The sequence below is a fragment of the Lytechinus pictus genome, chromosome 10 (assembly GCF_037042905.1).
Source record: "Lytechinus pictus isolate F3 Inbred chromosome 10, Lp3.0, whole genome shotgun sequence".
In the NCBI taxonomy this organism is placed as follows: domain Eukaryota; kingdom Metazoa; phylum Echinodermata; class Echinoidea; order Temnopleuroida; family Toxopneustidae; genus Lytechinus; species Lytechinus pictus.
In genome coordinates this window covers 33,099,341-33,114,380 of record NC_087254.1, presented here as the reverse complement: position 1 = coordinate 33,114,380, position 15,040 = coordinate 33,099,341, and the positions used below count along the sequence as shown (strand labels likewise).

The window sequence follows — 15,040 nt, the reverse complement described above, 5'->3', positions numbered from 1 at the left end:
CAGTCACATCGAGTAAAATAACTCCAAACTGACTGATGGTATGTCACTGGAAATAGTGTCATAGATTTGGTTGGTTTGGAGTCTGATTCGCTTATGTGACTGGGGCGTTAAAGATGGGATGAGAATGTGAGAGAGAGAGAAGGAGACAAAGAAAGAGAGGAGGTAAATGAGTGTAGAAAAGAGATGGGGACAGTGATAAAATGAGAGTGAGGAGAGAAAGGGAAAGAACAGGAGAAAGAAAGAGAGAGGGGGAGGTAAATGAGTGGAGAAAAGTGATGGGGACAGTGAGAAAATGAGAGTGAAGAGAGAGAGGGAAAGAACAGGAGAAAGAAAGAAAGAGAGGAGGTAAATGAGTGGAGAAAAGTGATGGGGACAGTGAGAAAATGAGAGTGAAGAGAGAGAGGGAAAGAACAGGAGAAAGAAAGAGAGAGGGGGGGGGTAAATGAGTGGAGAAAAGTGATGGGGACAGTGAGAACATGAGAGTGAGGGGAGAAAGGGAAAGAACAGGAGAAGAAAGAGAGAGGGGGAGGGTAGAAGTCAGATGGGGTAGGGGTGTGACTGAGAAAGGGAAGACCGAGAGAAAGACAGACAGAAAAGAAGTGAACAGACGGGAACAGGGAATATGAGAGTAAGTCTAAAGAGCGGGATTACTGATGGAAGGAGAGAGTGAAAGGACAGAGGAGGGGGGGGGGGAAGAAAGTAGAAGCCTTACTACGCATGAATAAGGAGGAGAGCGCTGCGTTAATGGAGAGAAGATTCTGCGTCTTGGGCTAGGTTATGAAATCTATAGCTCGCTTATATCAACCATAAGCAGCAACATAATGGTTGTGATATACCATCATCACCATAGCAATGTCATTATTAGCAACATCATCGACAACACTATCGTTATCATTTTCATCTGCCTCATTTCATTCGCCAAACAAGAACAAGATTATCATTATACCCATCGTCATCGGCACCATCATCAACATTCATCATTATTGTCGCCGTCATCATCTAATCACCATCATCGCCATCGTCACCATAAAAATCATCATCATTAGCAACAACATCAACACAAAATCATCGTCGTCGTTGTCATATATGCCTATCATCATCACCATTAACCTTTACCATTGCCAGCACAATCATCATAGGCTACCATCGTCGCCGCCACCATCATTATATCAGTATCATCTGACATCTTTTGAGACGGATAAGGGGAGTGTTTCATCAACATTTGTAATCAGACACATTGTCGGATATGAATAGATTCCTTGGTTTTTTATTGAAAGGCAAAAGTTTCCAACTGTTGCTATAGTAACTGTCGGATAAAACCTACTTTGCCGGATAAAAGATCTGATAAGTCGTTTCATGGAATGCCCCTATACTGCCCCACGCCCCACCCCTTGAAGCGTTTTATGAAAGGAATTGGATGGAATCCGACAAAGTCGGTTTTATCCGACAGTTAACCATAATAACAGTTACAAATAGGCCTACTTTTGCTCCTCGGCGGCCTATCAAAACCTAACTAAGATCTGAAAATTATTCAAATAATATGTTATTGAAACACTTCCCAGATTACACTCTCACTCCTTCATACTCCCTGAAAGATAAACGTGCCAAGTGTTGTAATTTCAAAGTATATTATAATTATTTCAGATTGAAAGAGATATCTGCCGACAAATTTCCGTCATTCCATAATACCGTTTTGGTATTCACCTTTTTATACAAGCACCAGCTATTGGCAATGTTAGATTAAATATTATGTACATGTCTGAATTACAGAATAAGATTTTTTTATGAAATTGATGAAAAGCTTTAATGACGGTCATATAATGAGGTAGTTTGATCAGAATGTTCATGTTAATTTAACCAGTAAACATTGTCAAATTATTTATATAAAATAAAAAAACACATTTTGTACGACATAATGTACTCAAAATATTTGCAAACATTCTTCATTGTTTTATGGTAATCTCAGACACGATAATTATGAAAATGTAACGTCATATAATTACACCAAACATGTTAATTAAACAATTGTCAAAAATGTGCACATGAACAACTACTAAATTCGATTTGATCTCATAGTTCATTGATAGTTAAATCATTACACTTGAAATTGTTCACTGGGGTATTAGGATGCCGTTTGTCGAAATAGTCTATGAACAGATTCTCATCATGTTCGTCTTCGAAATCATCGACCACAGTTTCGTTGACCCTCTCCGTGTCCTTCTTATTTCCCTTCCCATTTTTGGCATTGTTCTGTTCAACGCTTGTACCTGTACCGTTGGCGTTCTTCAACACCCACGGTCGAAGTCGCTTCTCCAACTCCAAAACACTTGACATATCTAGGAGACGTTCCTGTAATTGTTTAAATCGTTCGTCGTTGACAGATCGCCTCGTAATCGCCGAATGCGACAATGGTTTCGGACGCGACGCCGTGTCGTCGTTGTGCACATTCTGCGCTCGAGTACTCATGTCGTATTTGGAAGCGATCAGATTGGGCAGTGAAACATTGGCCTGTTTGGTCTTATACTTCTGCTCGGATTTAGTCTCGTCTTTCGAAATTTTAGGAAGAAAAGTTCCCGCCGAACGAGACTTTTGCCGTAGAGCCCGTTGTCGTATCACCTCCGTTGGACTCTGTGCGCGATTAGTCAGTGCTCCTGCATATGTTGCAAAATGTTGATTGAGGTCATTGATAATGGGAGGCAAGCTTGATCGCAATGCTCCAGCAGCGTCGGCTGAATTAATTCTCGAACTCCGCGCCGATCGCTTCAGTCTCGAAGACGATTCACGAACTTTGGCGATGTCGGTAGCCATGGCGATTGATCCGCGGTGCTGTTGTGAGTCTAGCCTTCTTATCTGCTGATCGAGAAGCCTCTGTTCCATCGTGTTTTCATACAAAAGCACGTGTTTCAGTTTGCTGGGAAGCCTTGGAGCCGATGCCGTCGGCGACCCTGGGACGTCGTACATCGACGGACTCGGGGTTCGCATGTCGACGTCGATCTCCGAACCGCTTTTCGTGGAAGAACCCATGTCATGCTTGTCGTTGGCTGTCAGGATTGAGCGAATTTTGGAATGGATTCTTGTTTTGTCTTTGTCACGTTTGTCATGTCGCTTGTTTTCTTTCTCGCAGATCGATTTGTGGTCATTAGGTGATCTTGGTCGTTTTCCCGTTGGCAGTTCTGTGCTCTCTTTAACCACCATCTTGAGGGCATTCACATTCACAGACGGAATACTCGTATGAGGGCAGGAAAGACTTTCTCGATGAACAACGAAATAGATTATTTCCAATCTGGAAATTGTCTTTCTCGAATGAATGTAATTGTCACTTCAAAATAGTTGAAACTTCGGAAGGCGAGTGTCATTTAACAGAGTTAATATAATATTTTTTACACTGCATGATGGACGAATTGGCTGGTCATGTCCTCTCGTTTCGACTGCGAACAAGAAAGTGAATCTAAGATATCTTGCAAATGCCGTTATGAAATCGTCAAATGTCCATCATTTCTGATCGTAACTGTGTCCTACTTTCTAATCCACTCCCGTCTTTTCAATGACCCGATCTATCCCTGTTATCCTGAAATCCTTTATGAGACCGATTCTTTGCCTAGCACATGACCACTTGATGCTACAAAGGCCTGAAATGGATCACACCCTAATAGATGACACCTTTTCTCCCAATTAACCTAATTGAGTGGCTAAATCTATTGAAACCATCGCTGACGGGTATGTCCTTCACGCTTCCGGGTAATCTCACCATTGTCTTTATCCCCAGACTTGAGTGACGTATGTCTTCTAATAGTTATCGATACTTTTATCAATGCTGAATGTGAACTTTCTATTGTCATCTCTTGTCGATCACACACCCTCCTTTCTTTTCTGACATGCATCGGAAGAAATTATCATTGTAATCTTGTTTTGTTCAAAGTTATCCCTTCCTCATCTCATTGAGACATTGTCCATGTCATTGTTGAGTCATATAATGGAAACAATGGTAATAACCTTAATTGACACCCAGAACGATATGTTTTCCTCGAATGTCGTCCTTGATTATTAGATTTTTTTTCTTTGTTAATTTCTTCTTATTCGATTCCAGCCTTTGAAATGTTTTAATCGATGCAACAGATCTTGTTGATGTACTGAAAACATTATTATATTTTCATTCATTTTTTTGTAGCCATCGTAATGAGTGACATTAGTATACGAGACACACAAAGGCATGTGTCCCCGGCCACGACTGGCCCCAGAGAGAGGAGGGGAGAAAAATAAATAGGGAGGTACAGAAACATAGGACATTTATAATACAAAATAAAAGGAAATGCTGAAAAATCTTCAAAGATAGATAAATATTCTTTCGACACTTATTGAAACATGAAATTTGTTTCCCGGTTTATCTATCATTTTCTCTTCCCATATTCTCCTCATTTGAATTTCTCTTTGTCACGCTCATTTTAAATGGTACATGATATGCCTAATACAAGAACTAATTATTATTATTGTTATTATTAGTATTAGTACTTAGTAGTAGTAGTAATATTGATATCATTATTACTGTTATTGTTGTTTATTACTATTATTATATCATTATTATTATGTTAACCAAATGTAAAAGGTCCATTATTCCTAATAAAATCTTTGATATAAGAATGTAGGACCTATAAATAGTATGTTAATCAATACCATGATTAAAACAAAATCAGCAGTTGTATTGCTTTTTACCCGATTCTATTGATCATATTACAAAAAACAGCGATAAACAAATAAATTCTTGGTAAAAACTAACTACAATAATAAAATTCAAAATCTGAAGAAAAAAACAACGAACAAAGTTATTCAAATGCTACGATAGATGAAAGCACAAAGTAAAACAAATTTCGACAAAATGCTTTTTCAAGAACAGTTCATAATTATGTAGACAGATTTGACCCTTTGTCATTCATATAAGTAAAGCGAGATGTGTAAAAACATAAGAAAAAACTTGTTTTTACTCTAGGGGTGTGACTGCATCGTGCATGCAGATCTGGCTCCATTCATGTTCAAGTAGAAGCCCCTTCAAAAGTTTTACAACTCTGCTACAAACGCTGAAAAGAGGCACTCATCTGATCATGCGCATGCCCATGCGTAGATGTGTTTCAAACTGTTATGCCTTTCTCAGAACCAGTCGGTCTCTATTAACGTTTTGACTGTTGCCTAACAAGGATATATATACGACCTCATCACAAACGGACAAAGCAAAGATGAAACCTTTGGATACCCCCTCCCTCCTCCGAAGGAAGAATTGCAAAGTGCATTGCCCTTTTTTTGTACCTAGCAGAGCCTCACATACTTGGGGTATTTTCATCAGCTTTGTTTTAAATATGAAGGTATAGGCCTGCCTTCATGCTTAAAATAATCGCTGTATACATTTTAAAAATGTGCCAATGAACTTGATCGACATAACTACGAATTAGAAAGTGTCCAAAAATGTTTAGTTTTGTTCAAAGTTTTTTTTTTCGAACTTTATTGCCCTGCATTTTCTCATTTAAGAGAAGTGCCCTCGGCATATTGAATAATTTCCGTGAATGTGCAGATTTGCCAATAAAGTGATGAAAAATAGCCTTTAAAATTACAGGATATTGGGAGTGGGGAGATATCAATTACAATGTATCATAGTCATGAATTTTTATTATGCCCCTTTATGACTAACAATCTATAAGCGCATTATCTGAAGTATATTTTCCTCTTATTATTTCAGACACTAGAAACTGATCGAGCAAGTGACACGTCCTCGATCCTTGCGAAAATTGAACCCGGGTTTTCATTCAAGCACCCCAGTGTGTGATTGAAGAAGATCTAGGCAGCGTTTCATGAAAGGACTTGTCGGAAGTTTTATCCGACAAGTCATGTTTTATCCGACATTTACCATAGTAACGGTGCTTCTCAGTCAATCATAATCAAGGGAAGTTGCCGGATCTGAGCGTTTCATCAACAAACGTTGATAAAACGCCCTAGAGCGTCAAAATGTCAATATAGGTCAACCAAAAGATAATCAGCAATTGTTTTACCGATGTGTAAAATTGATAAGGGAACAAATTCTAGTCATCTGGAGCCAGTTGCAAAAAGAGTTTATTTTTAATCGAGACTCGCAAAATCAGGCGTGCTTCCGATTGGTTGAAAGTCTCCGTCAAAGCCCAGTTGCGTTTGAGTTTTAGAATTTGGTATAATTGCAGATATTTTTACACTGAGGCGAGCTTACATTTTTAGCGGAGAACGATTGACGTCCAATTTTGGACGCGACTTCAGTCTGTCACCAACCCAACAGAGATAACGCCGCGTTGCGGATATGATGTAAAATGCTATCCGCTACCATCGTAAGCCAAGATGAAAAGAACTATAGTTTTCCATTCTATCAATATCGAAAATGACCTGAGTTGACTCAATAACTGGGTGAACGACACCAGTCGACATCTATTGCACGCATTATAATTTTCGAAATTGAAAACGAGAGTTCATCCATGAAGTTCTCAGTGATGTCAATAAGGGTCATTGATCTGAATAGATCTTTGGCCTTTTCGGACACTGATCTCATTCACGGACCCTTTGTTTTAAAGCCTTTGTTCTACAGAGTGAACTCTAATTGGTACCGACTTTCTTTGGGCGAGGTGCTTGAGGAACACGGTCGATTTTTTTTCTTCAAGTGGTTAGATTGTCGATATTCGCTTGACAAGGATGGGTTTTTCAAGTTAAAGGTAAATAGAAACGTTTGTCGCCGTTTTCAACAAGCACTCCTTGTTGGTAAACCTAGCCTTGTTGTTTCATCTGGTGGTATAAACACCTGTCGGCCAGGACCAACGGATGTATTCAGTGTCACCCTTATGCAAATAAGTTCCCTGTAAACATCTTGATAAGACAAGACATTATATTTTCTTTTCATGCTTATACACATGTGACAATAATAATAATCATAACATATTAATATATATCGGAATCACGTTTTCAAAACTCTGATTTATGATGTTTACATTTATTTAGTTATTATCATTTTATTTATTCATTAAGCAGCCCGCCTGATGTTTTCTGACGATGAGTGACACAAAATCATTTCGGAAGTGATAGACTTGAATCGGCTCTGACATAAACTTATAACCTTTTATTAAATCAATAACTTCGAGGGGAAAACATAATTAAGTCATAGCATACGTCTATATGATTATAAAAGAAATGTTGGCAGTTTTGATTATATAACAATCGGGTTCGCTTTCCACTGTGATTGCTATACCTTGTACATTTACATCATAGAAATCAATAAATTTGTGTAATTATTACATTATTAGCAAAAGAGTAGTTAAATTAGGGGGTAGCGATGCATTGATAGACTTTAGGGATTACTCGCTCTATCTCCCCCGAAAAACATGAAGCACCATTGTATTGAAAGGTCCTAATATTGATTTCTGAATTCTCTATGACAAAGGAATTATATTCCAAATGGTTTTGTAGTACACGAGACTTCGAGTTAAATCGATTTACATTTTGATTTCCTTTCATCCTGTTCGCTCAGAACACGATTCGCTTTATTCATCAACATCGCGGTGCTGTAAAACTTGCTTTGGTAACGGGACGATTTATATACTCGCGTGTATATGCTTCCCTCAATTCGAATCATATACAGCGATATGATCTTCTCGAATCTTTATTTTGATCTGTTTAGGGTTATATTTTCTTAATTTGTTGATCTCATTGACATGACCTCGTGATCTCAGTTAAAGGTAGCTGATGACAAGTCTAAGTTTCAGGTGTAATTCGAAGACTGTGTATTCTGCAGGAGTTAACGTTTGGAGAGGTCAGTGCAGGAATGCGAGCTGTATCTCTGCAGCTACATCATTGTTTCGACTGTTACAAGTGAGAGAGACATGATCATTGTCTTACTTCCGACAATAATGTGATGGAGATGACGGTCTCTTTTGAAAACATAGCAAGGATATCCTCCATGTTCAATACTTGAATAGGTAAGTAAATTGAAAATCTGTGTTTAATTGTGATAACTCAAAAGTTATAACTCAACTTCAGAAAAAGTGAAAGATTATACCAGAAAACGCTTGTTTTGTTAGAAATGCATGCAATATATATTTATATATATTTTTGTTAAGGTTCGTTTTTGTCTCACCTGCATAGCAGAGTGAGACTATAGGCGCCGCTTTTCCGACGGCGGCGGCGACGGCGGCGGCGGCGGCGACGGCGACGGCGGCGGCGGCGTCAACACCAAATCTTAACCTGAGGTTAAGTTTTTGAAATGACAGCATAACTTAGAAAGTATATGGACCTAGTTCATGAAACTTGGCCATAAGGTTAATCAAGTATTACTGAACATCCTGCCTGAGTTTCATGTCACATGACCAAGGTCAAAGGTCATTTAGGGTCAATGAACTTAGACCATGTTGGGGGAATCAACATCAAAATCTTAACCTAAGGTTAAGTTTTTGAAATGTCATCATAACTTAGAAAATATATGGACCTAGTTCATGAAACTTATACATAAGGTTAATCAAGTATCACTGAACATCCTGCATGAGTTTCACGTCACATGACCAAGGTCAAAGGTCATTTAGGGTCAATGAACTTTGGCCGAATTGGGGGTATCTGTTGAATTACCATCATAACTTTGAAAGTTTATGGATCTGATTCATGAAACTTGGACATAATAGTAATCAAGTATTACTGAACATCCTGTGCAAGTTTCAGGTCACATGATCAAGGTCAAAGGTCATTTAGGGTCAATGAACTTTGGCCAAATTGGGGTATTTGTTGAATTACAGCCATAAATTTGAAAGTGTGTTGGTCTAGTTCATAAAACTTGGACATAATAGTGATCAAGTATCACTGAACATCCTGTGCGAGTTTCAGGTCACATGATCAAGGTCAAAGGTCATGTAAGGTCAAAGAACTTTGGCCACGTTGGGGGTATTTGTTGAATTGCCATCATATCTCTATAAGTGTATTGGTCTAGTTTAATGTTTGTACCTCTTAGGTATACCTTCCTCTACAACTCTGCAAATTTTGGTGAAAATGACATGGATTTTGAATAAAGTGCAGCATTTATTGTACTTTTGTAGTTTGTTATTGAAATCTCAAATTTTTTAGATTGGGAATTTGTTATCTTTTACGCCATTTTTGTCTCACCTGCAAAGCAGAGTGAGACTATAGGCGCCGCTTTTCCGACGGCGACGGCGGCGGCGGCGGCGTCAACACCAAATCTTAACCTGAGGTTAAGTTTTTGAAATGACAGCATAACTTAGAAAGTATATTGACCTAGTTCATGAAACTTGGCCATAAGGTTAATCAAGTATTACTGAACATCCTGCCTGAGTTTCATGTCACATGACCAAGGTCAAAGGTCATTTAGGGTCAATGAACTTAGACCATGTTGGGGGAATCAACATCAAAATCTTAACCGAAGGTTAAGTTTTTGAAATGTCATCATAACTTAGAAAATATATGGACCTAGTTCATGAAACTTATACATAAGGTTAATCAAGTATCACTGAACATCCTGCATGAGTTTCACATCACATGACCAAGGTCAAAGGTCATTTAGGGTCAATGAACTTTGGCCGAATTGGGGGTATCTATTGAATTACCATCATAACTTTGAAAGTTTATGGATCTGATTCATGAAACTTGGACATAATAGTAATCAAGTATTACTGAACATCCTGTGCAAGTTTCAGGTCACATGATCAAGGTCAAAGGTCATTTAGGGTCAATGAACTTTGGCCAAATTGGGGTATTTGTTGAATTACAGCCATAAATTTGAAAGTGTGTTGGTCTAGTTCATAAAACTTGGACATAATAGTAATCAAGTATCACTGAACATCCTGTGCGAGTTTCAGGTCACATGATCAAGGTCAAAGGTCATGTAAGGTCAAAGAACTTTGGCCACGTTGGGGGTATTTGTTGAATTGCCATTATATCTCTATAAGTGTATTGGTCTAGTTCATAAAACGTGGAAATAAGAGTAACCAAGTATCACTGAACATCTTGTGCGAGTTATAGTAGTTTTCAAAATCAGCACTGCTGCTATATTGAATCGCGTGATGCAGGTGAGACGGCCAGAGGCATTCCACTTGTTATAGTGTCTAAAGCAAAAGAAAATCATTCTCTGATTCGGTAAAGGACCACTGAATAACCTAAGCGTTTTGATATCCAATTAAGAATATAATAGTTTCCACAGTTTAATTAGCATGATAACGATAGTGACGATAATGAAAATTACAATAGTCAAGTAATGATGATAGCAATGAAGGTGATAATTGTAATATAGTTAAAGTTAATGATAACAATGATGATGATCAAGTTAACATTATTACAATTATTATGGTAGTAATAATGATGATAACACTGACGACGACGACGATGATGATGGTGGTGGTGACGATGATGACGATATTTGCAATACTGACACTGAATGACACCGAATATGACACCGAAAGGGGTTCTTAATCTCCTTAAACAATATTTTCCTTAACAATGAATCAAATAAAAAAAATGGCAAAACTGTTCCTACATAAAATTATGGATCATCATAAAGCTGATGAGCACTGAAAGCAAGTTACTGACAATGCCTGTACTGTTCTGTTTAACCTGAAAAATATCTAACACAATATTTATGATAATGATGACACGAATACCAGGAATAGCTATAAAAGAATGACATCTTTAGAAATTTATTATTTTGGTCCGAGTCTAGAGCGATGTTCATGTTAGTGCATGGGTAACTTCGAACGTAAAATTCAGTTAAACATTGACACTCCATGATCACACAAGAAAAAATACACTTTTTTATTTTGCTTTTTTTTATTCGACGTACAACGGTTTCTCATTTACAAGCCAATTTGAAACTAATCCTAACAATCTTTTGTCCAAAGTATATCGTTCGTCACTCCAAGGGGGTAAATATTGTTGGTCATTATATCCACGCCCTAGGAGAGATTTCATTCAGAATGGAGGAATAAATAAATACATCAATACAAACTTTCAGTGCCAATCATGCATGTAGTATACCTGTTGATACAAATTGATACGAGGTGATAGAAATTGTTTGCTGACAAAATCTGAATCAGGCTATATTTGTATGCACGGGAATTTACGCATTATAATTGCATTTAAAAATGGATTACTGTTAGTATGATTTTGATATCTTAACAGATATTGATTTCAGTAGACAATGAGTTCAAAATATTTCGTTCATTATTGATTGAACCACTGTTGGTGGGGTTACGGGGAAACATTATATTCAAAGTCATTCATACATTGACGTTGAAACTAATGATAAATGAACAGACTTCTCTTGATATCGATAATTGGTACCATAATTCATACAATTTTGCTATTGATTGTTTTTCATTTTTCCGGATTTTTATCTCCTGTGAATATTAGTTTGGAATTCTTTCACATAATTTATGACGTAGACTAAATAATACACGTTATAGCAATGCATAGTATTTCATTGTGAAAGCCATTGACTTATTATTACGGATAAAAATAAATGCTCAAATTTTATGACAAATTTTATGTTGATAAATCAGATTACACCATTTTAACAGCCTGCAATAGTATCTTTTAAAAAATCGCAATGACTTGAAGATTTATGAACCAAATTCGAGTTACTCGAGCTCCTAAGTTTGGGTGATTTGGTTTTTTTGTTGATTTATTCTGATTTTGATTCGTATTAAATACAAAATTCCTCTTTTCACTTTTTCGCAGATGGATGTAAATGAATTGACCCTAGGGAGGAAGATCTCATCAACTCAGAATGAAAACCGTCTTCAGACTTGACTGAAAGCAAACTTTGGATGAAGCAAGATTATAGATTAGACTCAATGATGGAGGTGATGCCAGCGACCTTGCTCGCTACCACCCCGTTCTCACACCCCCCTGCTCGAATCGCCCTCTCAGCAGTCGAAAGAACGGTCACCAGTATCAGATATAAGAAGGAGTGGCGAGCGTCGACGTCGATTAAACGTCGCAGTGCCGTCAATCAAAAACATTCGAACGCATCGGAGAGACAGTCGCGGCAGCAGAGTCGGAATGTCAGCCAAACGCGGTCCGATCAGTATCAACATTGCAGGCGTTTATCGTCGCTTGAGCGGAGGGTCGATTTTCGGCCTCTAGGGAGGGTGAGTGACAAGCAACTGGAGATGCTGACGAAAACGGCGAATGAAGTGATGGAAGAGATGTGGAAGGATGCTGGAATAGTTAACCCACCCAAGCATTCGACCGCACCAGCGGGGAATCAGGAGGATCTACAGCTGCCGAAAATTACCGAACCGAAGCAGAGTGATACGTCATCGACGAAATCGTCTCGGTCATCTCCGTCGGGCAGTCGGAAAGATTCGGGGAACGAAGAGGAGTCGGCCAAACAGCAAGATGCAATGGATGGGATTCAAGGAGTTAGAGGGAAAAGCTACAGCAGGGTAGATATGGTGAAAAACTTGCAGAAACATAGGAAGTCATTGTCGGCACCAGTTGCTGATCGGGCGAAATCGAACAAACCAGCGACGAAAAGTGAGCGGAGACAGCGATGTTCGACATCGAAAGTAGACTCAGTCAGTTGGGGTGATAGCGAGGGAATGATAAGAGGTAAGGCCAGTGTCAAGGTAGCGACATCGTCGGTGTCGTCAAACGACAGTGATGACAATGCAAAAAGAAAGAAAGTAAGAAATCAGGATAAGCTGCCACCAGCAAATGAAAGAAAACCAACGAAGGAAATTGAAGAAACGGAGCGACCAACTAGGTCAGCGTTTTTTCGATTACCACGTGTCGAAAATAAACCGATCGACGTCGATGTTGATTTAAGTACTGCAACCTTGGAAGATGTCATCCTCGCACGACTCGAAGATGATGACAATTATAGCGGTGACAAAGACAGTGACAGCTGCAACTCAAAAGAACATCGAGTTCGTTGGGAGGGAAACGAATGTGGTTATAACTCGGACACGATCGCTTGCACGACGCGGCCGACGAGTTCCGAAACTGACGAGAGAAAGATGCCGATGCGAAGTGAAATCGCCACGCCCGAACTCTCCGAAGGAGCTTTAAGCAACGATGAGGGAGACAGATGCGTCAGCGCTGCCAAAAACAGACGCAAGACAATGAAACACAGCAGCGCCATGCTGAAAGACATGAACGGAAATCTTTCCAATAAAGACCATACACATGGTGACGACATCGCCGAGTCCGTCATGAAAAAGTTGCAACCCGCTCACCCCCACGTCATCTGGCCGGAAAACCGGTTCATGACGTCTAATACTGTCTTCGTGTACGGTAGTCCATCTCAACTCGCCCCCGTGATCGTACCGTCGCATAGTCTCGATTGCCCGCTCTGTAATTTCTTCAAAAGTACACCGGGAGGCGGTATCTGCCCTCCTAACAGCCCCACATCGTTTATGAAAAAGGATTACGGATTTTATCCGGTTGAACGGTTTTATTCAGACTTCTAACACTCTAACACATAGTAGTAATCCTTGACTCTATCAGAAGTTATTATATTTTTCCATTATTTAAATTTGTTTATGTTATTCAAATTTGTGTAAATGATTTATAATTTGATATTTTATTGATCAATTATTTAGCAGAAATAATATCTGCATAATAGCTTCCGATTTATATCGATCCCATTGACATGTACGACTATAATCTTGAATTAAAATCGACTCTGCACATCAACTTGATGCATAATTTTTAAAGCCATGTACTAAATTCATGACTAGCAAGTATATCAAAAGAGGAATGCAATCAATGTACAAGCAGGGAAAAACAGTTCATATAAATATAGCCTGTGTTTGTTCTGAGTGACTTTTTGAGAATAGGAATACGTGACTCAAGACTTAAGGATTTTGGGGCTGATTATGAATATAATTTTAAAGTGTATTTTCTGTTAGATTCATATGATAGCAAAAATTAATGCTTTGAACAAAAAACAAAACTAATTTCATGATTTGTATTTCATGGTATGTGGTATATAAAAACTATTTATCTTTCTAAAATATAATGAAAAGTATGTGAGGAGGAAGATTCTTTCCCTTATATCAAAACAAAATCGCAATAATCATTCCATACGGAGTCAAATCATGTTTAAAAAAGTTTATATTTCGGATTTCATTTTCCTAAAGGAAAAAAAATGCGACGTCACTAACACCACAAGTGATAATCATTTTATCACGAAAATTATGATAAAATTTAGTAAAACACAAATTACTCCTTTACCTGCAAAGTTCACATCCGAATTCGACGAAACTACCGAAGATTGATTGATAATTCTATCCTTATTTCATATTAATTTGTTTAAGTGTGGAATTGGCCTGGAATGTGGGGCGCCCTCCACCCCCCCCCCCCCCTATATATGATTTGTCAAGTCTAGTGAAAATGGGACAAAAGGAGAAAGAAAAGTGTCGGAAAGGAAGGGAAAATAAGGAAAGAAATAATTATTAAACATGAGGAACCTTGGTCGCATAATTGGGCCCATGTTGTGGACTAGATTTGCGTCACATGTAGCGGGGCGTTTCATAAACTTGTTATTGTAACAAATTTGCAATAAAAGTTTAAAGCTACTGAAATCATTCAATTTGATTGGCTAATAGTAAATTTCTAATATAAATTGTGCATTTGTTAATATAACAAATCTTCATGAAACGGGGCTCCGGTCGACTTATCCAGCAAAATTTCAGCTTTGAAGTATTATCATTGTTGAAAATTTTGTCATGGAGAATTTTCATTCTTATGCACTGTATCATAATTGCGGATGTTTTTTTTTAACAATAAATCAGGGTTATAAAAAGTAGGGCTAATATTTGAAGTCAAAGTGCATATTGGTATAGATTGATATATATACATGTATTTTTCTTCTGTACACTTCGCAACAAATAAAAATTGACCATGATTGCCTATAATATATATATTGTGTTAATTTTATCAAGTGCAGTAATAAAGAAACTATTTTATCACTTATGAATGTTGATTCCTTGATTGTTTTATTTAGCTTTATTTCTCATCCTAAAACAATATATTCAATGTT

General features: G+C 38.0%; 1 protein-coding gene across 1 annotated transcript; it reads left to right on the top strand.

Annotated features, from left to right (window-relative positions):
- The first annotated feature begins 7,495 nt into the window (after positions 1 to 7,495).
- Positions 7,496 to 14,973, top strand: LOC135155751 (uncharacterized). The gene is made up of 2 exons (XM_064105881.1): positions 7,496 to 7,976; positions 11,731 to 14,973. The coding sequence occupies exon 2, from the start codon at positions 11,820 to 11,822 to the stop codon at positions 13,464 to 13,466; it is 1,647 nt and encodes a 548-aa protein (XP_063961951.1). The 5' UTR covers positions 7,496 to 7,976; positions 11,731 to 11,819; the 3' UTR covers positions 13,467 to 14,973.
- Positions 14,974 to 15,040: the final 67 nt, after the last annotated feature.